This window comes from Oryx dammah, unplaced genomic scaffold (assembly GCF_014754425.2).
Source record: "Oryx dammah isolate SB20612 unplaced genomic scaffold, SCBI_Odam_1.1 HiC_scaffold_4, whole genome shotgun sequence".
Classification (NCBI taxonomy): Eukaryota; Metazoa; Chordata; class Mammalia; order Artiodactyla; family Bovidae; genus Oryx; species Oryx dammah.
The window spans coordinates 19,293,758-19,320,865 of NW_024070188.1; the positions used below are offsets into that span (position 1 = coordinate 19,293,758).

At 38.1% G+C, this 27,108-nt stretch overlaps 1 protein-coding gene across 2 annotated transcripts in view; it reads left to right on the forward strand.

The window, feature by feature from the left end:
• Positions 1-27,108, forward strand: part of MAN1A1 (mannosidase alpha class 1A member 1) — a 171,720-nt gene that overhangs the window by 83,811 nt on the left and 60,801 nt on the right. For both annotated transcript variants that reach the window (XM_040238400.1, XM_040238401.1), the window contains one exon: positions 14,064-14,158. In XM_040238400.1, the coding sequence (XP_040094334.1) occupies positions 14,064-14,158 (95 nt within the window). The remainder of the gene's footprint in view (positions 1-14,063; positions 14,159-27,108) is intronic.

Sequence of the window (27,108 nt, forward strand, 5' to 3'; positions counted from 1 at the left end):
AGGAAAGACTCTGAATTAGAATGATTGGCCAGAGACCACCCGGAAACTAATCCCATCACCATAAAACCCGATGCTGCTGCGAGCCACGCGGCAGAGCAGTTCTCCTGAGTTCCCTTACCCTACTGCTCTCCACCCGGGTGCCCGTTCCCAATAAAATCTCTTGCTTGGTCGGCAGTGTCTCCTCAGACAATTCTTTTCTGAGTGTTAGACAAGAGCCCCCTCTTGGGGCCCTGTAGGGGTCCCCCCTTCCGACAACACCGCTCTCAGAGTTTCTGATTCTGTAGATCTCAGTGCAGGGCTGCTAATTTGCCTTGCCCAGGTGATGCTAATGCTGCTGGTTTGAGAACCTCTGACCCCTTGCAATTAACAGGATTCCTCTTTTTTAAAAAAAATCAACTAAGAAAATAGACATCCAAATTTGGCCTTCACCATTGGTAAGGAAACCATGTCCTAATTTGCTAGATAAAGAATTGGTAAAGATAAAGAATTATAAGAAAGCTTTTTTTCCCTGAAATCTGATAAACGTTGTATCAAAGGAAGCATAACCTATTTGGGTTTTCATTTATATTAAGGACAACTCTAGTTGAATAAAGCAAACAGAAGAACCCTGTTATAATCCCCGTGGAATATGTGACACTAATTTCTATCATTACTCTAATTCATAATGATTTTTTAAGAGCCTTTTGAAATCTTATTTCCTCAAAGTCCAACATCTGTGTTGGACCTGGCCAGAATTTTTGTTTTCCTTCGTCTATCTCTAAAAAAAGAAATAGTTTCTGTTTTCTAACCCTTTAAAAGAGACATTTGTTTTTTCCTGGGATTCTCAGTCTTTTGTCTTCAACAGTACTACCTTGTAAGTGACTCAAGAATGTCCCACTCTTACTCTGTTTTGTTACAGATGAAATTTTCGACATAGATGTCAAGTTTTTTTGGTTTGTCTTTTAAACTTTTTATTTTGTGTTGGGGTGTAGCCAGTTAACAATGTTGTGATAACTTCAGGTGAACAGTGAAGGAACTCAGCCACACATACACATGGATCCATTCTCATGTTGGGTTTCTCTCATAGCTCAGTTGGTAAAGAATCTGCCTACAATGCACGGTTCGATCCCTGGGTCAGGAAGATCGCCTGGAGAAGGAAATAGCAACCCACTCCGGGATTCTTACCTGGAGAATCCCACGGACAGAGGAGCCTGGTGGGCTACGGTCTGTGGGGTTGCAGGAGTCAGACATGACTCAGCGACTAAGCTACTACTATCCTCATGTCAGGTTTCAACCCACTGCGCTGTTCTTTGTTGCTTAGTCACTAAGTCATGTCTGACTCTCTTGTGGACTGCTTTTGTTTAATGTCAAATGAACTTCACTCCATTTCCTTTGCATCTTGCTTCTGTGGGTCTGCTGCACGGCCCTTCAGCTGGACTGCTTTATTCCTCTTTTATCTTTTCTGACTGCCGTGTTTTCTCCAGTGTGCTTTCTCAGAACTTGGAGTCTCATTTGTTTTCCAGCTTCTTTGAGATATTGTTTAACATTGTGTAAAGTTAAGATGTACAAAGTGTTGATTTGATCATTTATATATGGCAAAATGATTACTACAGTAGGGTTAGTTAACACCTACATTCCATCACATAATTATCATTTCTTTTTTGTGGTGAGAATATTTAAGATCTACTCTCTTAGCATGTTTCAAGTATATATTAATAATATTGTGTTGTTAACCATAATTACCATACCATACACTAGACCTCCAGAACTTACTTATCTTATATGCCCTTTGATCAACATTTTCCCACTTTCCCATCATCCCACCTGCCCCCTTCCTCTGTTGCTCTGAGTTCAGCTTTGTAACATTCCACATATAAATGATGGATAGTCTTTCCCTGTCCATGAGTCTCTATAAAAGACTATTTCAGTGTTTCCTGTTGGAGCTAGTTCTTTTTACAGATCTAATAGGTCAATTCTTAACTCCTGTAGGTGGTTCCCATCTAAATGATAACCTTCAAGTTGTTGACTAGTCACACACACACACAAATGTATGTGTTCAGTTTGGTCTAAAGCTGAATTTGAGATCTTCAAAAACACCGAAATGGTAGCTTTCTCTACAGTTTTGTACAGTAGTTTTTCCACATATCTGGTAGCTTTGCCAATTTTGCATGGTCAGACTAATGGCAAGGATTTGTCTGATTACTTTGTGAAGTAATACAACAGTATTGTGCTTGTCTTTGTTTTCTTTTTTATTCGGAAAGGAAAGTTTATTTTGGATGCCAGCAACTGGAGAGGAGGGCAGACTCCTACCCAAAAGCCAGCTGCCCTGCCTCAACCCACCACCAACAAAACAAACAATCATGGGCAAGCACTCTTACAGATGGAGGGGGAGGGGCTACATGTGGAAACAGTACAGTCAGCTCCGACAGTAATCCTGAAAAATCGGTCATGAGATGCTGGTTTGCCCAGTGTCGTCTTGATTGTTTTAAGTGTAATTAATCTTCAGTTCCAGTGTCAGTTTGTTCCCTTATCTTTGAGGCCAGTTCTCGTGATGGTGGCACCTTCCATCGTGGCCACAGTCTGAACATCGTGTAGTTAACCTCCGCCTGTTGGGGGTTTCAGTATCTTTACAAGACAACTCACAGGATATGGCTCGAATATTATTAGCCTTTGTGAAGATACTAAAAGTCCCTGACTGTGCTTAATGACTAAACTATTCTTATTTGGCCTCCTTTGACTGTTTCCCTTTCTTTCTGCATTTTCATAATTCTCTGGTATAGCTTATTCTTCAGCTAACGTTTTTCCCCTAAAGACAGGTGGAGGATGTGCTGAGGCAGGACCGTACCCTTCTGCTCTGCTTCACATTCTTGAAGCACAGCTTCTGCTATTAATACCTTTAAAGATATGTCTTCATTTTCTGTTTGAAGAAGAAATAGAAGTTATTACTTTAGCCTTCCCTGTATTTCAGAAAATACTACTCCGAATATTTTTCGACTGTCACTCTTCAAAAGCAAGTGTCCGAGTCACTGACCACAGCTTTCTTGTTTAGTTTTGTATTCCACGTACCTTGTGAAACTTGACATGTGGTTCATAGGCATTTAATAGCTATTTGTTGAATAAATGACTTGACATCTCTGAAAGGTCAAAATTATAGTACAGGTTCCTTTTTGAATGCTCATAATTTAGAAAGTTTAAACTATGTTGAAGGGTGTATCTGTGTGTCTATGTGTGTAATCATTTTTAAAAACATTGACATAGTACAAGAGTGACCACAATTCACAAGATGAATTATGTTTTGTAGTGTTATTACTTATGCTCATATTTTAAAGAGGAAATGCCTCCCAAATTATTTCAGTTGATATATTCAAAAGTCTTCTAATAAGAAAAGTATTGAGTTATGTGACATTTTGTATTCTGATCTGATTATTGTTAATACAAGACAGTTCATTGAATTATTTACAGTACTGTAAGAATATAACACTGATCTATTAAAAACACAGTAGTGTTGTCCTGAAGTAGGGTTTATGAATATATTTTTAAATCTCTTCATTTAAATGAAAACTTTTTAATGCTTGATGCTTTCAATCAAGTTAGTATAATCCGGGGATTGGCAAACTATAGCCATGCTCATTCATTTACATTTTGTCCGTGGCTGCTTTGACCCTACAACTAGAGTTAATGAGTAAGTGAAGAAGCACATGCCCTCTGACCAGAAACTCCACGTTCAGATATTTAACCTGAGGAAACAATCGTGCATACAGATAAGTGTGTACAGGGATGTTTATTCACTACTGTTTGAAACATCTAGACAGTGGAAACCTAAGTGTCAAATGGTATGGGACTTGTATCTAAGTTCTGACATATCCATACACCTGTATACAGAAATCTATCCATTGATATAAAACAAAAGTCAACAACCTACAGCACAAATTCACTCTGAGACTTGTTTTGTACTACCAGAGTTAAGAGTGGTTTTACATTTTTAAAGATTATTTTAAAAAATCACAACATGAGGTATGTGCCTGGCAAAGCCTGCAATACTTACTATCTGACCCTCTACAGAAAATGTTTGCTGACCTCTGATGTCGAATGATGTATTTAATGTTGATTAAGTGGCTGGGGATGAATTTAAAACATTACAAAATAGTGTATATGGAAAGATGCCATTTCTCAAAAGAAATGCAATCCATTCCATTTAGAGGAGAGATAGTTAAGATGTTAACAATAATTGTGTTTGGGTGGATAGGAATGTGGTTTTTCAGTCACTAAGTCGTGTCCAACTCTTTGCAGATAGGATTAATGGGGCTCTAGTTTTTGTTTGTCTAATTTTATGATTTTTCAATAATGAGGATAGTTTTATTGCATAATAAGAAAATTAAAATTTTAGATTTTGGCATGGGCAAAAGAATAAAAAAAGAAATTCTCTTGAGTTCTAGAATGCAATTGTATATTTCTCTATTTTGTAGACAAGGAAACAGGTTAAAAGAGATTAATCACCTTGCTTTGAGGGACACAAGCATAAGACAGAAATAGCACTGCTTCCAGATCTTGTACCTTTTGATAAGGTAAAATGTTCATCGATCAACTGACATGAAATTATGCACTCTGTGCCCATAGGTACTGTGGAGCTATCCATGTATAATAAATAAAGGCAGGTCATGCAGAAATCAAAAAACACTCGATTAATGAGAATAGATGCACAACCAGATAGATTTACATTTGCTTAGATAAAATGAAAAAGGAGTGGCTTCCATTTTGCACTTTTTTTTAAACCAAAAGCAAAATAAAATCTATGGAGATATGGGTGTTTAGTTTACTTTGTAAACTTGCAAACTATTACTCCTAAATAATATACTAATTAATTGCTTTTTTCATACCTGTAGAGTTAGTAGTTCAAATGTAGTCATCTGACAAAGAATAGGGCATGTTTCCTGAGATTCACACCCTGTACCATAAGAAGAGACGTTTGACTTATCCTTAAGCCCTGGTACAGACAGCTGTTTACAAAAATTAGTCTGCAACTTAGGGGAAAGCAGACAGTTACTGTTGCAGGCTGTTATAGTGAGAAGTCTTCATTGTAATTAATGGATATCTAATAACAAAAGAAACAGTAGGGTTATAGAAAGCAGACATAAAAGCTCAGCAGTTTTTTGGACCATTTAGTGTGTGGACAAAAAGTCTAATATGCTTGCATTTTCTTGAAGGAACCAGTGTCTTATAGTGAAGAACAATGATAATGGTAACTATTACGCCCTTTAAAAAGCACTTATGCATTTAATCATATTTAATCATCTTGTGATTTGCAAGAATGATCCTTACTCACATACTTAGAAACTAAGGCAAAGAGGGGGTTAAGTGAGTTCTCCAGATCAGAGGTCCCCAACCTCTGGGATCTAATGCCTGATGATTTGAAGTGGAGCTGATGTAATAATAATAGAAATAAAGTGCATGATAAATGTAATGTGGCTTGAATTATCCTGAAACCATCCTCCTCCTCTCCCCTCCCCCAGTCTGTGGAAAAATTTTCTTTCATGAAACCAGTCCCTGGTACCAAAAAGGTTAGGGACTGGTGCTCAAGATCATACAGCTCAGTCAGCTGATGACCAAGAATTAGATCTTCTAGCCCCAACTCATGTGATGCTGATGCTGAGTCATCAAGACAGGATTTGTGTAATTGCACTAAATCAAAAGAGCAGATAAACATGTTTATAAAACTGAGACAAAAAGGTTACACTATAAATATTTCAATGCTCTTTAGAAGTAAGATTCAGTATCTGGAAAAACTCACTAGCAGAGAATGCCTCATAACTCAAAAATGCCAGAAAATCACAATGTATTTCCTTGGATGAGGCTCTCATTTTCTTTCTCTTTTCTTTCTTTGGAACAAAGGTTTCTAAGCCTGGATTTTGTATATTTTAAGTGATTTGTGAGGTTTACCTATAAACATAATAGTAAACCAAACAGTTCCTATTTTCACACTATGATTTCACATGTTAACAACCTTTGTGTGATGGCTCACACAAATTCTTTTAGAAATAATAACCAGATAGGGTTCATGGTTTCATAATTTCCTATCTCTCTATGTTTTCTTTAAAAAATTTTTTTCTTCTTGATGCAAAATAGTTCAGGAACTATTTGACATGCTTCTCCTTGACATGCTTCCCTAATATTAAATACACAATAAACTGTGTATTTTCAAAACATTATGTTGGCAGCTTGCCCATTTTTTAAACTTAAATTGAGTTGGAAAGATCAGCTCAGAAATCTATCTTTAAGCCCTGTGTAATGGCTCGGACTGTTATACTGTTATTTCTAACAGTTGCTGGGCCAGTGCTTTAGGAGTTAGAACATCTAGATAACACAATCTGTTGTACACCTCACAATAATTCTAAGTGTGAGCACTATCTAGCCATTGATTTTCTTCTCCTTTACTGTGCGGTTTTAACTTTCATACTGAGTGTATGTTAGAACATATACCTGTTGATTATCACACTATTTCCTCTTTCCCAGTCCCTGCCACATTTATCTCTACAACACATGTATACTTTCTTCTTGAGAAAACATTATTTTAAAAGGACCCTAATTACTTCTCAAGGTCTTTCCTTCAGACAGACAATGTAATGTTTCTCGATGTTGTCATTTATGCATCTTTGCCCTTACAACTAAGAAAAGCTCCCAGTGAGAACCACCGCCTTTCTCCCTGCCCCGTCTCTCAGGACCCTGATGACTGAGAAGTCCTTCCACTTGTAAATGGGAGGAACCAAGATCAGAAGTGTTGGGACTTTCTTGACGCAACTGATGTGCTCTTTTAACCAACCCTGTAACTTCTGTCCTTGACAGTTAAGGTCATTAGCCTGCCTGCTTTCATCCGTTTCTGTCTTATCGTTTTCTAGACCCTGTTAATCTTCGCCTCTAGTCAGGCTCCTTCCTCTCCCCTTCTGCTGTATCTCCCGTCCTCCACGATATTAACCCAGAGTGTGCACAAATATGTGCATACCAGCCCCCGAATGAATACACATCTGCACCCACAGAAGCACCATCTTCAGTCTTCTCTCCCCATGACCTAACTCAATCTCTCTTTTTTATTCCCCTAGTTATAGCCTATATCACTGGGTTTATTCTCTACTTCTATGTTGGTTCATATGGTTGTTTTCTGGTGTATATTTTATGTTTATCTAGTTTTATATAACTGACTTGCCTTTCTGGATTTAAGCTTCTTGGAATCAAGGATCTTATTTTTTCTTGTGTATCTCCCTTATCGCCCTTACCACACTGAGAAGCATGTAGTAAGTTCTTCTTAAGTCTTAAACCCACTTCCTGTGGAGCAGCAAAGTACCTTAGAAAGTGTCTTATCTAGTGCCTGCATTTTACAAAAAAAAAACTAGAGAACTGAAATGATGCATCTTTACTGTGACAGAGCAGGTAAGTAGGCCTGGAGCTAGAGCTCAAGCCCTGTTCAGTGTGTCCGCTACCAGGCCACCTTGACTATGGCTTACACTCAAGAAAAATACAGGACCACTTCTATGAGTAGGTGGCATTGGTTTCTGCCAGCATGGATGCTAGTGATGTCTACCTTGAACAATAGCCTGAAGTTCTTCCCAATATTTCTCCCCATTTTTCATCTTGCTCTCTCAACTTTGTAAAACCTTCTGTGCTAGAGAATGAGATTGAACCTTCAGCAAAAATCAGTATCAGGATGCAATTTTGTTAATTCATTTATCAACATTTATTTCATTTTGACAAGGGGATAGTATAAAAGCAAACTTTAATAAGTTTCACTAGCTGTTAATATTTCATAATAATGATCTTTTAAAAGCGGGGCTCAGCTGGTAAAGAATATGCCTATAGTGTGGGAGACCTGCATTCTATCCCTGGGTTGGGAAGATCCCCTGGAGAAGAGAACAGCTACCCACTCCAGTATTCTGGCCTGGAGAATTCAATGGACTGTACAGTCGCAGAGAGTCGGACATGATTAAGCGACTTTCACTTGCAAATCTAAAATGCCTGTTCAGTAAGAGCATTCTGTGGCTAGATTTTTTTTAATTTATCAGAAAATTTTTCTTTTCACTCAAACTTTGTGCTTTAGAAAGTCAAGTCTAAGATAGAGTTATTCTTTTTTGTTTTAACCTGTGATTATAACCTGTTAAAACCTGTGGTTCTTCTTTGTTATAACCTGCGATTACTGGTAGGTTAGTATGCATATCCTTGTTATATTCAGTACACAAGTTGGAAAGATGTTAGTGCTTTAATTCTTCAGAAGAATGAAGAAGTGAAGAATACTTTTTTCATCTAATGGCCTAGAGGCTAAAAATTGAATTATACTGAATCACAGGGAAGAAAGAACAGTTGATAACAGTTTTAATCTAATTAAATGTATAAATTTTAACAATGAAGTTCAAAGTACAGTTTGACAAATACAACAAATAATTTGTTTAATTTAGAAAAACTTCAGTTTAGTGTTTTGCTTAATTGTAGAGAGAATGCAAAGATTAGAAAGAGGCAATGAAAGATGTGTACACGCTTATACATGAGGGACTCACAGGGGCAATCCCCCCAGATCAAAAGAATTGCATGTATCTGGGATGGCATGAAACTGGCACTCACTTGCCTGTAGTTCTCACCAAACCATCCTACTTTGGATCATTTAATTAGGGGAATGGGGCCTCTCTGAACCTCAGTTTCCATATCTGTAACCCAAGATTATATAACTAGATGACCTTTGATGTCCCTTTTAGCTCTAAATTTCTCCTGGATTAACTATTTTTATATCTTTATTCAAATATTTAAACCTTTCCATGTTCCACTCTAAATTCAAAAGCCAGAGTAGCTCAATACAGTAGCTTATTGGTTGAGTGATTAAATTTGGCCCATATTATATGTGTTAATCAACTCAGTTAATGATATGTGGGGTATTTCAGTTATTTTAAGCCAAAGATATTTATGAGATCAACGGCATCTTGTGCTGAAAGCTTTATGTAGCAAAAATGAGTAATAGGTAAACTCTGCTTGTACTAATGGGGAATTAGTGTTTGATCTTTTAACAGTGAAGTTTTCAGCAGGAGCTTTTAAAGAAAGGCTTTTATATTAATTGTACATTTCAAATCGAAGCATGTCTGAACTGAAACTGGTTCTTTCTAGAGCCGTCTGTTGTTATTCATTTCTTCTTTCCTTATTTTTTGCTCTGGTGTGTAAATATTCTTGTGCAGTTCTTCAGGGATCTGCAAACTAGAAAGGCAAAGAAAGCCATACATCTTGTTTACAACCTGTCTAATCCTATCTGTAAGGGTAAAGTAAAAAGATAAATGTTTTTATTTGATAGATTCTAAAATCTGAAATTTTCTAGCAATAAGACTGTGATGATGTTATTTAAGTATAATGAAAATATATAATTTGGATGTAGTTATTTTGAAATTCTTAACTTTAGACCATAAATGTTTTTATTTAAATCTATTTTTTAGTTACATGCTTGAAAGATTATTTCAGAAGCTATTTCATAATATTTTACCACCCTTCTAGTAAATTTTATTAGTTTTGAATTTTTTTGATGTGAATGTAATCAGAGTCTCTATAATGCAGAATCTTTTTGAAGATTCCTTTTGGGTCATTAGATATCTGCCCGTTTCAAGCTGATTGCTGCAAGTTACTCAAGGCCATATTTAGTTTTAATGGTCATTTTTTTTTTAAAGAGTATGTCTTCTATTATCAGCACAGATTATATTTTATTACCTGTCATTTTTCATCTTTCCCTCTTAACTTTATAAAATCCACCCTACCCAATGTAAGTACCAACAAACCAAGATTGACTAAGAATTGGGTGGCACATTAATACTTTCTATCTTTATAAAAAAATTATGATAGTTTTGCTTTTTTCCAGCTTTGTGACTTCTGATGCTAGTTTTTTCAGAAGTCCAAACTAGAAGTTACCAACCCCGCTCTCCTATTTTGGGAAACTGAGATCAAAATGGTTAAGTGGCAGGCCCAGGCCTGCTACTGAGCCATAGTAAAACCCTTCCTGGGACCTAGGGCTGGCCTGGGTCCAGCGCACCCTCCATTGTGCCTGCCGCCTGGGAAGAGGCACTGAAGTACCATTTAGTGTGCTTTCTGTGGTCTTTTACTCTTGAGCACATTAACTAAGACGTGCTAGTTAAAACTTAACTGCCCTTCAGGATGATTTGTGACATTGCTCCTTCATTCTTTTAACAGTGTTAACTTTGTAAGCTAAATTGGAATTTTATTAGTCACCATTTTGGGTAGAAAGATACTCTCTTTGAGAATCTGGATTCCTCCTCCAAGTAACTAACCTCTCTTCATGTCTCAAGAGGAGGTAACAAATCAAATGTTAAGAATTGGAATTAATTTAGGCTCACATATGATTTCATTTAAAGTATCAATAGGTTAATTAATGTTTTCATCCAAAAACTATTTTGTAATTGTGCCCAACATAGAGACTGCAGAGTACTTGATATAATTACTTGCAGACATTGAAGATGATAGAAATTCATGGAATAGGACGATACTTTGCAGACATTAGAATATTAGTGGTTTCTCATTAGAGTGCTCCAGATATATTTAATATTTGATTGATTCTTTCCTTTATTAAATGAACATGCATTGAGGACCAGCCACTTTGCTGGATAGTAGGTGTATACATACAGCGAGGAGGAACAAGACAAAAGTCCTGCCCTCATGACATTTACATCTAGTGGGGTTGTCAGTCAACCGATCAGCAAGCAAATAAGATAATTAGAGTGTGATAGTGGGATCAAAATAGGGTGATATGATAAATGATGAGAATGGTCAGCTTTATGTGGAGTTTTTAAGAAAGACTTCTCTTAAAAGGGGACTTTCAAGCAGTTACCTGAAGTTAAGGATGAAACAGGTATACAAAGAGCTAGGAAACGGGCATTGCTGCCAGAGAAAACAGCAAAGGCAAAAACCTTGGGATGGGGAAGGTTGCTGTTTCCTTCCTGTATGTTAACTAAGATTATAAATGTCTTCCCACCTACTCCTCATAGGAATACTGTGGTGATATCAATAAATTTAATACAAAGTGAGCACATTTGGGTTGGATATGTATAATAGGTAGTGAAGGAGAAACGGAGATTTTTTTTCTCTACTTTTGAAGAAGAAAAGTACTTGAGGATATAAGAGAGTAACACAGGAAAACAGATCTGGATCTTGCCTTCTGTAATCAAATGCTGCACTGAGTGATGCCAGTTGTCAAGTAGAAGGTGTTAATAAATGTCTTGGCCTGGAGAATGGGTGAGTTTGGATTAGCCAACTGGAGGCAGCACTGCATGTTTTAGGATGAGAAAACCGAGTAAATAAATATATTAAGCTGGCATGATACATGCATATGGAAGATAGTTACACAAGAGGATGAGAGTGGTAACTGACCTCATTCTGGTATCCGTTTCACAATATCTACATGTATCAAATAATCATGTGTTACATCTTAAACTTACACAACGTTGTATGTCAATTATATCTCACTAGATCTGAAGGAAAAAAAAAAATTTTTTTTTTAAAGATACTAAGGTAGACAACTTGAATGAGTACTTGAGACCCTGAAGACTCAAGCTGGAGCCAGGATGGCCTTTGTAAAAACGGAAGATAATAGATGGTCGGACTCATAGAGGTCAGTAGATTAGCCAGTACGTTAGATTTTGACTTGACGTTTTACACAACAGAGGGAATCATGACGGTTTCTTGAATAAGAAAATCACGTGGTAAAAAGAAAAACATGGTAAACTAGATAGAGGCTAATGGCGATAGGAAGGGAAATCCTAGAGAATGGGAACCTAGGTAGGAAGACCTTCTTTGCTGCCATGCCCCTTCATTGTGCCTGGTGATGAAAATATGGACTGCGTTCACATCACGGAAAGGAAATGAGCCATAAATGAGATGTTTCTGGGAACTTAGATGTTGATGTTTAATAACCAAAGGGTGATGAGAGTCAGAATGTGTGCTCTCTCGTGCCCCAGGGACTGGCCGAACAGTAGTGTCAGTGATGGAACTAGGGAAGTTGGCTTTGGACATGGCTATCTCCATTTTATAGATGAAGAAGTTTAGGCATAGGTAGATTAAGCAGTTTGCCCAAGATTACCTAATTTGAAGAAGTAGAACTGAGATTGCAGCGCAGGCATTGTGTTTTCAAAGCCCGAGCCCTTAACTCCCAAGCCATATGGCTATAATATCCATGATGGTGTTTTAATTACAAGTCTGACTTCCAGTCTTATGTAAGTTTCTTGTAAAGGAGTTAATTAATTAACAGTTTTAAAAGTTGGGTGGAAACTAGAAAGTTGGCAGATGGCTGGGCAGTGATTGGATAATTCCTTACAGCAGAAGAGAACTTGGAATTCTCTAGACTAAGAGACTGGAAATAAAGAATATACCTTTTGGCTTATTTTCTTTCTCTTCCTCTCCCATTCTCTGTCAGCTGTTGAAACAGGAAATTGTCCACTTCAAAGAGTTACAATATTTTATGGGGAAAATGATATCTCTATTTCTTTAGTGCCTTATATACTACAGATGTCTTTGTCCTCATTTGTATTCCAAGAATGCTAGTTTACCTAAATTGACTGTCAGCCAAATTCTTACATTAAAACTCATTATTTTCTCAACTTTCATTACAGAGTAGGAGTTAGTTTCCAAAAGAGTAGGGTTTCAGAAGCAGCATCAATATTGATATCACTGGATTCTTCTCCGTCCGGAAGCCCCAGTGCCTAGACTTCTCTGTGGGGGGCTTAGGTCTTGCAGCAGGAGTTCCAGGGACTGGAACCCTTGCCGCTGGAGAAGCCACAAAACGCTTCCTTGACCAGGGCTTTAATGAACGCCTTCCCAGGCTGGGAGAGGACTTGGCTCCTCCTCCATGCTTTTCAGGGTTCCTGCAGCTTTTCTCACATCTCTCTTATCTGACGAAGAGACAGAAGGAAATAGTAAGTTCCCAGCCCACCACACTCAGTCATACAGCGTGGCAAGGAGAAGGGACAGGGTACCTGCCAGCAGCCACAGCTCGAGCAGGGAACGCTGCAGCAGCCCTTCCTTCAGTGAATAAATTAATGCGGTGCTTTTCTTTGGACCTAAAACTGTGACTGGATGTCGTTTAATCTTCCTAAAGCACAATTCTGATTAAGTGAACTGGCTGCTCAAAACTTTCAATATTTTTCCATTTTAATGGAATAAGATTCTTAGCCTTATATTTATGACCCTTTGTGATATGGGCCCATGCTGTGCATACCAGACCTCATTTACCAGTATTCCCTCTTGGCTCTGGACAGGGAAGCTGACCTGGTCCATTTCTTCTGCAGGCCCCCACTTGCCTGCATCAGTGCTTAATACTGATGCCTTCACAGTGCTCCCTCTCCTTCTCAGCCTGTCTCTAGAATTATGAACCCCCCATTACATGCTGCATACAATCCTCATCTAAATGGCATGCAGCCTTGCTGAACTCATCGGAACTCTTAGATGACTTTATGTCAGGGTCTGTGTGTCAGATATCTGTTCATACATTGCCTTCTTTACTAAATTCTGGGCAGAATTTGTATCTATTTTAACTGTATTTTCCGTATCACCTGCACTTAAAACTGCAGAGGGCTAAGAGGACTTACAGATTATTTGTAGGATAATATATCTTTTTACAACTTCTCCCTTCTCTGTGCCCTAGTAAATAAGTGAAACCAGAACAGGACCAGAACTTCTGATTTTCAGCCCAAGACTTAACTGGCAACAGTGGCTCTCCCCTGGGCATGCACATTGGAATCCCTTGACATGACAGGTGGTGCTTTAAAAAGTTCTGATCTGGGAGCCCCCAAGCCGTAGAAATTAGAGTATCAGGAGTACTACCAAGACATCAGTATTACTCAGACCTCCTCACGTGAGTCTAATGTGCAACCAGCATTGGTAATAAATACTCCACAGCACAGTGGCCCCTGGACCATTCTTTCTTTCCTGGGTAATTCCCTTAAGTTCAGAAACATTTTTTTATTTAATGTTAAGTAGAAATATACTCAATGTGGGGAAGTAGAATAGCACATTTTGTTTTTTCTTACAACAGTAGCTTACTTAACTGTTTAACTTTTCAGATATTTCGAAAGAAAGCAGTGGAACTTGGGGTAAAATTGCTACCTGCATTTCAAACACCCTCTGGAATACCTTGGGCATTGCTGAATATAAAAAGGTAAAACTCTTCATTTTCAACAACATGTTTTAAGTTGAAATAGTCAAGATTGTGGTCTAACAAACAGACACCAGATGGATATTTACTTGAATGGTGTTGGTGACTGATACCATTGCGAGTCTTGGCATACGTCCTTGTGTTGGAAGTTATTAGTGTTTTTCAGTGTTCCATGGGTTCCCATCTTGGGATCAAATGACCTCAAGAAAGTCATCCACATGAGACATGATTCAAGGTTTTCACTATTTCATGGTGACATTTCATCAATGATACTGTCTCTCCATAAATTCCAAAAACATCCCTTTATCATCAAAGCATTTCACTCTCAAAAGAAGCCAGTTCCTAGATCACTTCCATCAATTAAGCTGCTGGTCAGAGGCATTGCTAAGATATAACATGTAGATCAATCAGCATAATACAAGATGTAGATCAGCACATACAACAAGTGGAACAACCACACAACGAGCTAAGTGTAACTGAGACTGGGTGCATCTGAGGCTGCTCACCCACAGTTGTAAGGAGGGAAGGGAACTGCTCCACTGACCCAGATCAATCCATCCTCCTCATCCCTTGTGCGTGGAGAACCCTGGCATGCCAAGTTCATAGGAATGTGGCCCCAAGAAAAACTTGGGCTAAACTGAATTTCTCATATTTTCCCTGGAAGTATTAATAGTTTGAATTTTCATGATAGCCTGAGCATTTTGTTAATAGTTTTATCTTAAGCTCCCTTCTAACTCCTTCTTCCCCATAAGTAATTAATTGCATGTGTCTCTTTGTGATGATGATAATGACAGCTGTTTGGTCATCATAAAATATGAAGTTTTGTGTAGACACTTTACCACATTTAATCCTCGCAGCAACCCAATAAGGTCAGTACTACTGTTATCTCCATTTCACTAATCAGGAACTTGAGTCACAGAGACAGTTATTTGCCTAACATCATGCCATATGTAAATGGTAGAGCCAGAGTACTCAGATGCATGGATTCATAGGCAAAAGTTAAATGGCTTTCTTATGTTAGAAACGCCAAGAGGATGCACAGGGCGACTTGGCAAGATTAATGCACCTTTTTCCTTAATTATTTTAGTGACATTCCTTCCTAAAATTAATCATGGAAAATCATGAAATTAATTGGCTAATGTATCAGTTAAATGTCATGCTTTGTCTGTATGTTATATCTATACCTTGAAATCACCCTGTACCTGTCTATAATTTTATGTATGTGTGTGTCTCTCTGTATGTGTAAATGCATGTGTTTGGGGCAGAGGCAAAGGTGTTGAGGTGATGAGACGGGCAGAGTTCACACCCCTGGGCCATGTTAAGTTGAAGTTGCTTTCTATTGTATAACGTGGTATCTCAGGATTCATTCTTCCCTTTGGGTTCCTCTGGCTTTCTCTGTTAGCTTGGGGATCATGGCACATGTTCCAGTGTCTTAAGGTGGAAGTGGGTATATATGCTTGGCTTGAGCAGCATGGTATTAGAGATCTGTGAGCTTTTTATTTGGCTCATGTAGATCACCTCTAATACCGTCCATATCCTCAGACTTTGTATTCAGATAGTATACAGATGGTATTCAGACCTAGAAACTTCTCTGATACTTGAAATAAGATCTAGTTATGAAAACTTTGTGCACATTTAACACATATTTTCCCCACCCTCTGAGAGGAATGATATGGGCATAATAACCCACTAACTCAACTGGTTACCAAGAGACCTGGTTCTAAGTATGTACATGGATACTAAGTCGCTCCAGTTGTATCTGACTCTGCTACTCCATGGACTGTATCCCACCAGGCTCCTCTGTCCGTGGGATTTCCTAGGCAAGAATACTGGAGTGGGTTGCTGTTTCCTTCTCCAGGGCCTCTTCCTGACCCAGGGATTGAACCTGCATCTCTTGTGTCTCCTGCGTTGCAGGGAGATTCTTTACCCATTGAGCTGTTGGGAAGCCCAGAATGCTATAAGGGTAGTTCTTATTGCTTTGTGGAAGATAATGGAATTAGATAAAGACTCTTAAAACTAATTGAGGTGTGGGCCTACATCTTTGCAAAAGTGAAGTCAATTATTATAAGGTGCTGATATCATTTAATTAGTTCTAGCCTCTCTTGAAATACTTATAAGAAATTAGATTATTTTAAAACATATTTAACTTAGTGTTTCTTTTTACAGCTGAGAGGATTTTTTCCCTAGTTAAATCTATCTTTTGTGTACAGTGGAGATATTTTTCAATGCATAAAGGAATATTTCTAAAAACTATTCAGTACTGAATCCTTTGTTATCTTTATATCTCCTGAAAATTCATTAGCTGGGGCTTTACCTTTTTTTTAATCAGAACTTATTTCAAATTTACAGTATTGTACATTATTTTACAGTATTGTACTTTAGAACTTATGTTTGATTTTTAAGTATTACAGGAAAATTATTTTGATTCAGAAATAATGTGCCATTTCATTTATGTATTCTATGATGTTTTCATGTTGAACTAGAGGAAATTAGGTAACCATTTTACAACTGACAGGAACACTCTTAACTTCTTCCTGGCAACCTGTGTGAATTTTTTATTATTTTATCCACTCTCAATCTCATTTACTAAATAGCAGTGACTTACCCAAATTTACACAATAAGTCTTGGCAAAATTAATAGTAATACCAACCCACTGAAATTCATCCTACCCTTTGCCCAATCAGCTTCATTTATCGTCTTAAAGAATTTTCTGTCTATGGAACAAAAACAGCATTTGATATTTATCTGTAATAATTACATTTCAGGATGTGTTACTGATGTCACCCAGTGCATATCTGCTGTTTTCTCTGAATCTCTGTATTTTCACAGTATGGGCCAGAGGACAAAGGACAGCAGGTTTGGGGCTTATTTTCTAGTTTTTTGAAGCTTGTCACTAGTGAAGTTTCAAAAAAGGTGGGGAAAAAATATATCTGGCAAAATAATATTTTCTTAATTACCTTCTTAAACTTAGGGAGTATCAGTGGAAGGACACTCAAGAGGAAATAAAGTGTTCAAGAATGCTGTTTAGAATAGCTCCTTATTCACTATTGACTGGCTTTGAATCTCTTGGCAATAATTATGATGGGAGAGGCACAATATGCTGTCTGTAACATACTGCTCTCCCATCTCAGTTTTGAAAATGGTTATCGAGGCTACTCTTTTTTTTTTTCCATCTCAGTTTTGAAAATAGTTATGGAGGCTACTCTTTGCCAGAACCTATAGATTAACAGAAATGTGAACTTACTGGTATTATCTGTTCACATTCCTCTAGTATTTAGGTTTTACCAGTTTGAACTTAAGGCAAGCAGTATTTTGAATTGGGGAGGTTTATGTATTTGGAGCCAAAACACCAATAAACCGAATTAGATTTCAGTATTTCTGCAAACTGAGAATACCAGAGACTCTAAATTATTTACGCATATCCTACATTAGAAAGTCTGTCCCAAAAAGTCTGTTCACAAAAAAAAAAATGTTTAAATTATCTCTTGTGCTACATCTATAATAAATTCCTAATTCAAGAGTTTCTATATGAAGTTGTAAGTCAATTGAAATATGAATTGATAGTAAGTGGTAATTTGATTGAACAAACACCTGGGTGTTACACACAGTACTTGATTAGAATAACGTGCTTGCTTCACAACAGTAGAATGAGAATGCGTACATTATGTAACACCTCTGGTAAAAGGAAAACATTGCCTTTTTCACAGATTAGATTTTGGTAGAACTCAATTTTGCTACTGTGAAAATGTCAAAATTTGATGTCTGATCTTGTTAGTACTACTAGTAAGAGGCTCTATGCATTTTTTTTTTTCCAACCTAAAGAAGAAAAATCACTTCTGTGGTTTCTAAAGTCAAATGTTTCACCATTTCCATATTTCTAGTTATAATTTAAGCCTAAATTATATAAAATAAGAATAAATGTAGTAGTTTGAAGTTTTCTAAAGAGTGTTCTTAATTTTAAAAAGTATGGTTAATATTCCCATTACTCATTTATATCACAGAGCATATAGTCTGGGTGTTCCTAGTGATAATTCTGTCTTTCCTGTGAGTTAGTTTTAGTTTATACTGTTTCATCAGTTGTTTCTCTTTGTGGATTTTCCTGAACAGACACTTACCTGGTGGTTATATTAGGTTAGCAGGTCAGTCTACAGCATCTGCTTTTATTGCACACATCAGGGAAACGTGCTGGCAAGAGACTGATCTCTACTCCAATTCTCATTAGTAAGTGAGGCCACATGTGTTAGTCACTCAGTTGTGTCCAGCTCTTTGTGACCCCATGGACTGTAGCCTGCCAGGCTCCTCTGTCCATGAGATTTTCCAGGCAAGAGTACTGGAGTGGATTGCCATTCCCTTCTCCAGGGGAGCTTCCCCATCCAGGGATTGAACCCAGGTCTCCTGCATAGCAGGCAGATTCTTCACTGTCTGAGCCACCAGGGAAGCTCAAGCAAGGCCATGAATGAGCCACAACTCCCTCACCTGCTTTTATTTCCTGCTTTGTAAAGCTTTATTTACTGACTACTCTAATTATCCAACACAAATGTATACTATGTCATTAGTTACATTTTAGCTTGTATTATAATAATTAAATTGCAAATTGCTTTACTTTAACAGAACTGGGGGCTTAATTAAGAATAGTACATAGCTTAATGTTTTCTAATAGTGAAACATTATCCTTTATGAAGTAGGTAGTTTGTGTAGGGTAATAAACCCCCATTTGGGGTTTCTTAATACTTTGGTGGTATAAAATGCTTGAATATTAAATCATAATTAGTTTTAATAGACACAAACTATGAAAGACAGACTAATCAGGTTAAATATTTTAAAAAGTATTTTCCATATATCTCCCTGCATTTTTACCTGACATTGATATATAAACATCTACATTTTAAATTTGCTAACCATTTTTTAAAGTATCTGGTTTTAGATTTGAAAGAGGTATATTGTTTTAAAATGAAGCAGAATACAATTCTATAGTTTAACATCATAATAAAAATATAAAAAAATATCAAGAAACAAATTTTCTTCCCTGAGGAGATCAAACTTATCTAATGATTTGCTAATATTCTAAGAAGCAAAATAGTACTTAGTTATCTTATACATGTTTTGTAGCAGTTATATAGCCTAAGTATAAAATTAGAGCTACGTCTTATAGTTTATCTTTTATATGTTTTATGGATCTGTTAAGAATTCGAAAGTAAGTTCTACCAACTCTAGAAAAGTAAAAAAGAAGTTAGTCTTTCCAAGTATTTATGCTAAACTAGGTTTTTATTTTTTCTGATTGGATATTTTATTGGGTTTCCCTCTTTTATCTGTTTTAATTCATTTAGCCATTTATACTCTTCTGCTTTTGAACTGTGGTATTGGAATAGACACTTGAGAGTCCCCTGGACTGCAAGGAGATCCAACCAGTCCATCCTAAAGGAGATCAGCCCTGTGTGTTCATTGGAAGGACTGATGTTGAAGCTGAAACTGCAATACTTTGGCCACCTCATGCGAAGAGTTGACTCATTGGAAAAGACCCTGATGCTGGGAGGGATTTGGGGGCAGGAGGAGAAGGGGACGACCGAGGATGAGATGGTTGGATGGAATCACCGACTCAATGGACATGGGTTTGGGTAAACTCTGGTAGTTGGTGATGAACAGGGAGGCCTGGCATGCTGCGGTTCATGGGGTCGCAAGGAGTCGGACATGACTGAGCGACTGAACTGAACTCTTCTGGAAATAAAAATAACCATATTTTGAGGTTTGAAACTTACATGCATGAAGTTACTAATATCAGACATCAAAATATCAAAGTTAAAGTTGCTACTTGTTAAGATTGTCAGTATAGCTCTTCAGTTCAGTTCAGTTCAATTCAGTTGCTCAGTCATGTCTGACTCTTTGCAACCCCATGGACTGCAGCACACCAAGCCTCCCTGTCCATCACCAACTCCAGGAGCTTACTCAAACTCATGTCCATCGAGTCGGTGATGCCATCCAACTATCTCATCCTCTATCATCCCCTTCTCCTCCTGCCTTCAATCTTTCCCAGCATCAGGGTCTTTTCAAATGAGTCAGTTCTTTGCATCAGGTTGGCCTTGGATCATTCACTTATTTGAGTGTCTCTTCTCATAAGTAAAACTGAAATAGCCACAATAATAGAATCTGTCCTGATGACCTCATAAGGCATTTTTTGGGAAAATCTAGTGAATTAATATGTAAAAGAAGATTAGTCATTGCAGAGTGCTGTGAAATAAATATAAATTGAAATTATTTAATTTATGGCCATGTTTTAAATATTCCTTATAAAATAGTGTGTGTGTATAGAGCAATAAAATAAAACATAACTAGAACTGACTTGGTTTTGATGCCTTCTTATTATAATCTTCTGTTTTTAAGTCATTCAGTGCTTCTAATCCATTCTCAAACTCGAGTCCCATTCTCTAGGTCAGAAATGGAACTGCTATTAGTAGAACCAGCTAGAAGTGTGGAGAGAATGTGTGTCCCCATAGTGCATGTAGGATTGTGGGGGCTTTATGCTCCAACATATATTATTTTGAAAATTATTTTAGAATCAGTCTGTAGGGTCAAAACTCAGATACCTCTCTCAAATTATATTTATTGGTAAATTTTCTCTTCTAGAAAGAGGAACTGTTCAAGCTATGAGGTTTAAGAAGCATGTGAGCCAATAAAATGTAATGTTATTTTCCCGCATCCCACATGCCAGTTAGTGCTTAATTAATATGACATGAGTCTATGAAAATGTATATTTTTTTTGCTAGAAACATCCACATTGCCCTGTTTTCTAGTTCTTAGGCTGTCCTACTTCTAGTAAGGGTCTGACTACTGTAGTTATATTCTATCAGTGATTCTCAGCCTTCCCTGTGCTTTAGACTAACCTGTGCATTTTTTAAATATCATCACTACCTCTCTACCCTCCATTCTGTTTCAGTTGGCTTAGAGTAAGATCCTGGCATTTTTTAAGGCTCTTCAGCCATTCCATTATTAATCTAGGTTTCAGAATCACTGATGGAAGTCTAATATTTTTATCCTAAGTATAGATTCATTTCTGTTTTCAGTTACCTTTGGAAACTTTTCCTTCCCCATTGATTGCCAATTTAACTATTGAAATAAATAGACAATTGATTTGAAAACACCCAGCTGTAATAGAACAATAATTCTCAACATTCAGAGTCTGTATGAATTGCTTAGCATGCATACATGTTCAGTCTTATCCAGTTCTTTGCAGTCCTATAGACTGTAGCACACCAGGCTCCTCTATCCATGGGATTCTCCAGGCAAGAGTACTGGAATGGGTTGCCATTTCCTTCTCCAGGGGATTTTCCTGACCCAGGAAACAAACCCACATCTCCTGTGTCTCCTGCATTCACAGGCAGATTCTTTACCACTGAGCCACCTGGGAAGCCTCAAGAATTGCTTAGAAGGCTTGTTAAAACGCTTGTTGCTGGGCTTCACCCACAGAGTTTCTGATTGGGCAGGTTTTTGGTCAGGTATGATAATTTACATTGGCGTCACTGATGCAGTAGACATGAACTTGGACAGACTCCAGGAGGTAGTGAGGGACAGGGAGGCGTGGCGTGCTGCAGTCGATGGGGTTGCCACAACTTGGCCACTGAACAACAACCAGGTCTCAGCTGATGCAGAGGTTGACTGATGCTTCTGGTCAGGGACCACACTTTGAGAACCACTGTAATAGAAGAATTGACTGAGACATCCAAGCTGTTTAGATTCTTAAATCTCAGAGCTACTCAGAGGGGCAGCCAATTCCAAATTTCCATAGGGTGAAAGTGAGGGATTGGGCCGGGAGGGTGGGGGCGGGGAGTTCTATGATTAATTTACTCTTGTTAATAATTGCCCAGTATTTTCAGTTATCCCCAAGCAGTTTGTTGCTTCTTCTGGAAGACAGCTAATTCCAAACATTAATTACCAAAAAAGAGTTTGCATTGCCTTTGTCCCCTTGCAATATATATTTTTTAATCCTGTAAGACTAGAAAGCAAGATTTGGGCCATTTTAGCATAGAAGGAGGAAAGAAAGGCATTTTTAATTAAGGAACTCAGGGTAACTGTAAAAAGAAGAACCTTCTTGTTGCTTCAAGGCAAAGCAACTTTATTAACAGCAGCTGGCAACCAGTTCTTGTACCTGAGGACATTCCACACCCATGAAAAGAGGCTAAGATTATCCTTCCACCAGAGGAAGAGGGAATCTAGGCTTTTTCCGAATCATTTAATCCTCTCAGCAAGTTTCAGATCACTAAGTCCATGCCAGGTACTCAGTGGCTTGACCAAGCTCAAGGCATTTATTTATTGCAAGTGGACAATAAGGGTGGCAGCACTTAATTTAAATGCACTTTGTGTATAGCCTCTTCTATTCGGACTTAAGGGAGAAGCAATCCTGAGCAAAAGATACTTTGCTGTTTCTTAGTCACACATTCATTGTGAGGCAGATGGAATTGAAGAGCCTAAAGGAAGGCAGACTGTTCCCTTTTATCCCATTCCTCTGGTCATAATTGAAGTTAATGCCCAGGTAAATGGGGTTTTCAGTGTCTTTTGTTACCTGGAGGAAGAAGCAGATGTAATCTGTCTCTGAACACAGGCGCTAACAGTCCTCCTAACCTCTCCGCATCACCCACTCTCTTTCTCCATGAATCCGCATCTGCCATAGACCGCCTCTGTGTGCTTCTGGTAGGACAGGAACCGAAAAATGACCTGTGAATGGAATAAACTGGCTGTTTTACTCAACCATGGTCAGAGACACAGGTTCAACCCCTGGGTCGGTCGGGAAGATCCCCTGGAGAAGGACATGGCAACCCATTCCGATATTCTTGCCTGAGAATTCCATGGACAGAGGAGGCTGGCGGGCTATGAGTCCATACGGTTGCAAAGAGTCAGACAGAGCCGAAGTGACTTCACATGCACGCATGCATGGATTAGATATTGAAAAAATATTTTTTGTATATTTTCATAATGTCCTGCCTCTAAAGCTCAATTACAGCAAATGCGTAAAGTCCAGAAATGTATCAGAGGTGATGTGTAGGCAATTTAGAGACAATCTATCCTAAGAGGATTGCTTAAAACCCTTAAAAAAAACGACTTGTGGTGTGTAGGAAGTCTGTTAAGAGACCTTCCTCACTCTTCTATTTTAGGCAGATAGATTCTTGGTACAAAATCCATGGAATTGGAAGGTTAAATATGACCATGACTTTCCCCATAGCATCCCCACCATTTAAGTGGTTAACGCACCAGGAAATTTTTGTTTAAGGGCAATTATAGTTATTTGAATGCAACAAACTCAAAGCGCCTTTCATCTCAAGATTTTCAAATGCACAGAACTAGTGTTTTGCAGATTCAGCTTTGTTCACTGTGTTCACACAATTGGTGGCAAATCAGCTTTGGCAATTTGAAATGTATTCTGTGTACAGAACTTAGATTAGGAACAAGTCAGAACACATAATTCATAGGGTGCCTTTACAAGTCAGCAGTGGAATAGTTTTCTCAAGGAGTTACAATCCCAGGTTTTTAATGAAGCAGCAATCAATTTTCTTGTGATGAATCTTAAGACCAGGCTCATGTTGTTAGTGTGGGGCAGACCTTTCAAATATCTAATAAAGTTTAATTTAAAAGTTATGAAATTGTTTGAATAGGTATTTGAAAATCAGCCTAGGTCTCAAGGTACTTTCTTAGACCTTATAATTGTTAGTCACTGTAGATATTCAACTGACCACATTGAATCTTTGAGTCAAAATTGGAAGGTCAATATAAAATATTTATGCTACAGCCAATAATTTTTAAAAGAATTCACCATCTTGGTGGATACATTAACCACTCCGGGTTTCTTGCTTATGCAGTAATAGCTGTAGTTGATCTGTTCTGAAAATAGGGATGAACAATAATTAATTGAATTATCTTTTATTAAATGGAAAAGTGATGGAGCAATAGTAAGAATTAATTGTAACTTACTAATCTAGAAATTAATATGCAGCTGGGCATGAGTAGAGGCAGTGCAGTTTGGTGATTTAGGAATCATGACAGATTATCTTCATCCATAAGGTGTAGAGCTGCTAGCTTTCCATTATTTGATTTTTAGTAACAGACCCAGTTTCTGGAAGACTTTATATGAATGCTCATGTTGTCCTTTTATCCTGGAAATGTCAATTGAAGTCTGGCATTATTAATTAAATCTCACTCTCCCTCTTTGTCATGTCATGCTATAGTTTTTATGGAACATTTGTACAAAACAGTGATTACTGGTAATTGACCTGCATATGTTGAATAATCTTAAGATGCTACTGAGAGTTTAATGTACCTTGTAAATTGAGAGGCTTCCAATTAAGTCTAGTTCTTAAGATAATCACTTTCAAAACTAATCAAGTAATAGGACATTAGTAAAGCTCTTATTGACTTAATTGTGACAAATTAATAAACAGACCCAGTGCAATTACTATAATGGCTTTATCAGTGAGCAGTTTTTCCAAAAATTTAAGCATAAATCTCTTCTATCCCCCTGGAAGTACAATAAAAGTTACATAAGCTATTTTAAGGTGGGTATCATTCATATAGCTGTGTGTGAGTACACTGTACAAAGAGCTTGGATTTTCTGTGTTTCTTTTTTTAAAGTATGATTGCATTTATTTCAAAGGTCAGTGAATCTACTAGCCAAACCCTTAAAGCATATGATTTTATAAATGATCTTCTATATGCTTTGGACAAACCTATTACACATTCTTGTGTTCTCTCACTTCTATTTTCTGTGCCTAGTCCCTGGGGTTGGTACTCTCTCTCCTTAGAGAGCTAGGGAATGTCCTGTCCCACTCTCTCTGTCCCAAACTGCTGTCAGAGTGGTGATTTTTTTTGGCTAGCACTCTGCAAATAGACTTTGAAAATAAATGAATTATGAATTACATATGTGCCATAATTTTTTAGTATCTGACACTGCCAGTTTCTATAACTTAGCTGATTGTGTGTAAGAAAATGGCAGCAGAAGGAATAGGAACATAAGTCCCAATTCTGCTACATTAACAGTGTGATTTATTTCTCAAAAATACATCAAACTATATGTTTAAGATGCTGTGTTTACTGAGTATATTTTTATTACAAAATAATGGGATCACATCTCTTCTTTCAGCCTTGGCTTTCTCATTTCTTAAATGCAATTAATAAATAGTATCAGTTTTATAAGAATAATGTTTATGACAAGCCCTTAGACTTTGAGAAGTTGGGGGTCTTTTAGATACAAAAGAGGGGATCATTATGGAATTTCAGAACCCTGACATCTTTATGCTAGCTGTCCATATCACTTGTGTTTAAGTTAGGAGAGAAGAATGGATTTTCAAGTAAACGAGTGTATGTCTTTTTATGTGTGTGAGTATAACATGTATATCTGTGTGTGTGTAGTTGCTAGGTCATGTCTGACTCTTTGCGACCCCATGGACTATGCAGTCCATGGAATTCTCCAGGCCAGAATACTGGAGTGGGCAGCCTTTTCCCTTCTCCAGGGTATCTTCCCAACCCAGGGATCAAACAGAGGATAGAGGATACATCACCAGATTGGGTTTTGATCAACATCTAGACTTAATCAGCATGGGGAAGTCCAGCGTCAAAGCACATCTGGAGTTCTGATTGGGAAGAGGGTTCCCAGGCAGCTCATCCGCTCCCTGGGTGAGACTTCTCCCCACAGAACTCAGGTATGCATGTGTGCTAAATTGCTTCAGTCATGTCTGACTCTGTGTAACCCCATAGACTGTAGCCTTCCAGGCTCCTCTGTCCATGGGGTTTCCCAGGCAAGAATATTGGAATGGGTTGCCACACCCTCCTCCAGGGGATCTTGCTGACCCAGGGATCTAACCCACGTTTCTTATATCTCCTAAACTGGCAAGCAGGTTCTTTACCACTAGTGTCCCCTGGGAATCCCTTAAAATTCATCAGTTCAGTTCAGTTCAGATGCTCAGTCGTATCCGACTATTTGTGACCCCACGAATCGCAGCACGCCAGGCCTCCCTGTCCATCACCAACTCCTAGAGTTTACTCAAACCCATGTCCATCAAGTCAGTGATGCCATCCAGCCATCTCATCCTCTGTTGTCCCCTTCTCCTCCTGTCCCCAATCCCTCCCAGCATCAGAGTCTTTTCCAATGAGTCAACTCTTCCCATGAGGTGGCTAAAGGACTGGAGTTTCAGCTTTAGCATCAGTCCTTCCAATGAACACCCAGGACTAATCTTCTTTAGAATGGACTGGTTGGATCTCCTTGCAGTCCAGGGGACTCTCAAGAGTCTTCTCCAACACTCTCCAACAGTTCAAAAACATCAATTCTTCAGTGCTCAACTTTCTTCATAGTCCAACTCTCACATCCGTACATGACCACTGGAAAAACCATAGCCTTGACTAGACGGACCTTTGTTGGCAGAGTATTGTCTCTGCTTTTTAATATGCTGTCTAGGTTGGTCATAACTTTCCTTCCAAGGAGTAAGCATCTTTTAATTTGATGGCTGCAGTCACCATCTGCAGTGATTTTGGAGCCCAAAAGAATAAAGTCTGACACTGTTTCCACTGTTTCCCCATCTATTTCCCATGAAGTGATGCCATGATCTTCGTTTTCTGAATGTTGAGCTTTAAGCCAACTTTTTCACTCTTTCACTTTCATCAAGAGGCTTTCTAGTTCCTTTCACTTTCTGCCATTCCTCAAACAAGGGAAATATTAATAAGGTTTCATAATAATTGTCATCATCTGGGACCACAAAGCGGAGAAGGCAGTAGCAACCCACTCCAGTAATCTTGCCTGGAAAATCCCATGGACAGAGGAGCCTGGTAGGCTGCAGTCCATGGGGTCACCAAGAGTCGGGCATGACTGAGCAACTTCACTTTCACTTTTCACTTTCATGCATTGGAGAAGGAAATGGCAACCCACTCCAGTGTTCTTGCCTGGAGAATCCCAGGGACAGGGAGCCTGATGGGCTGC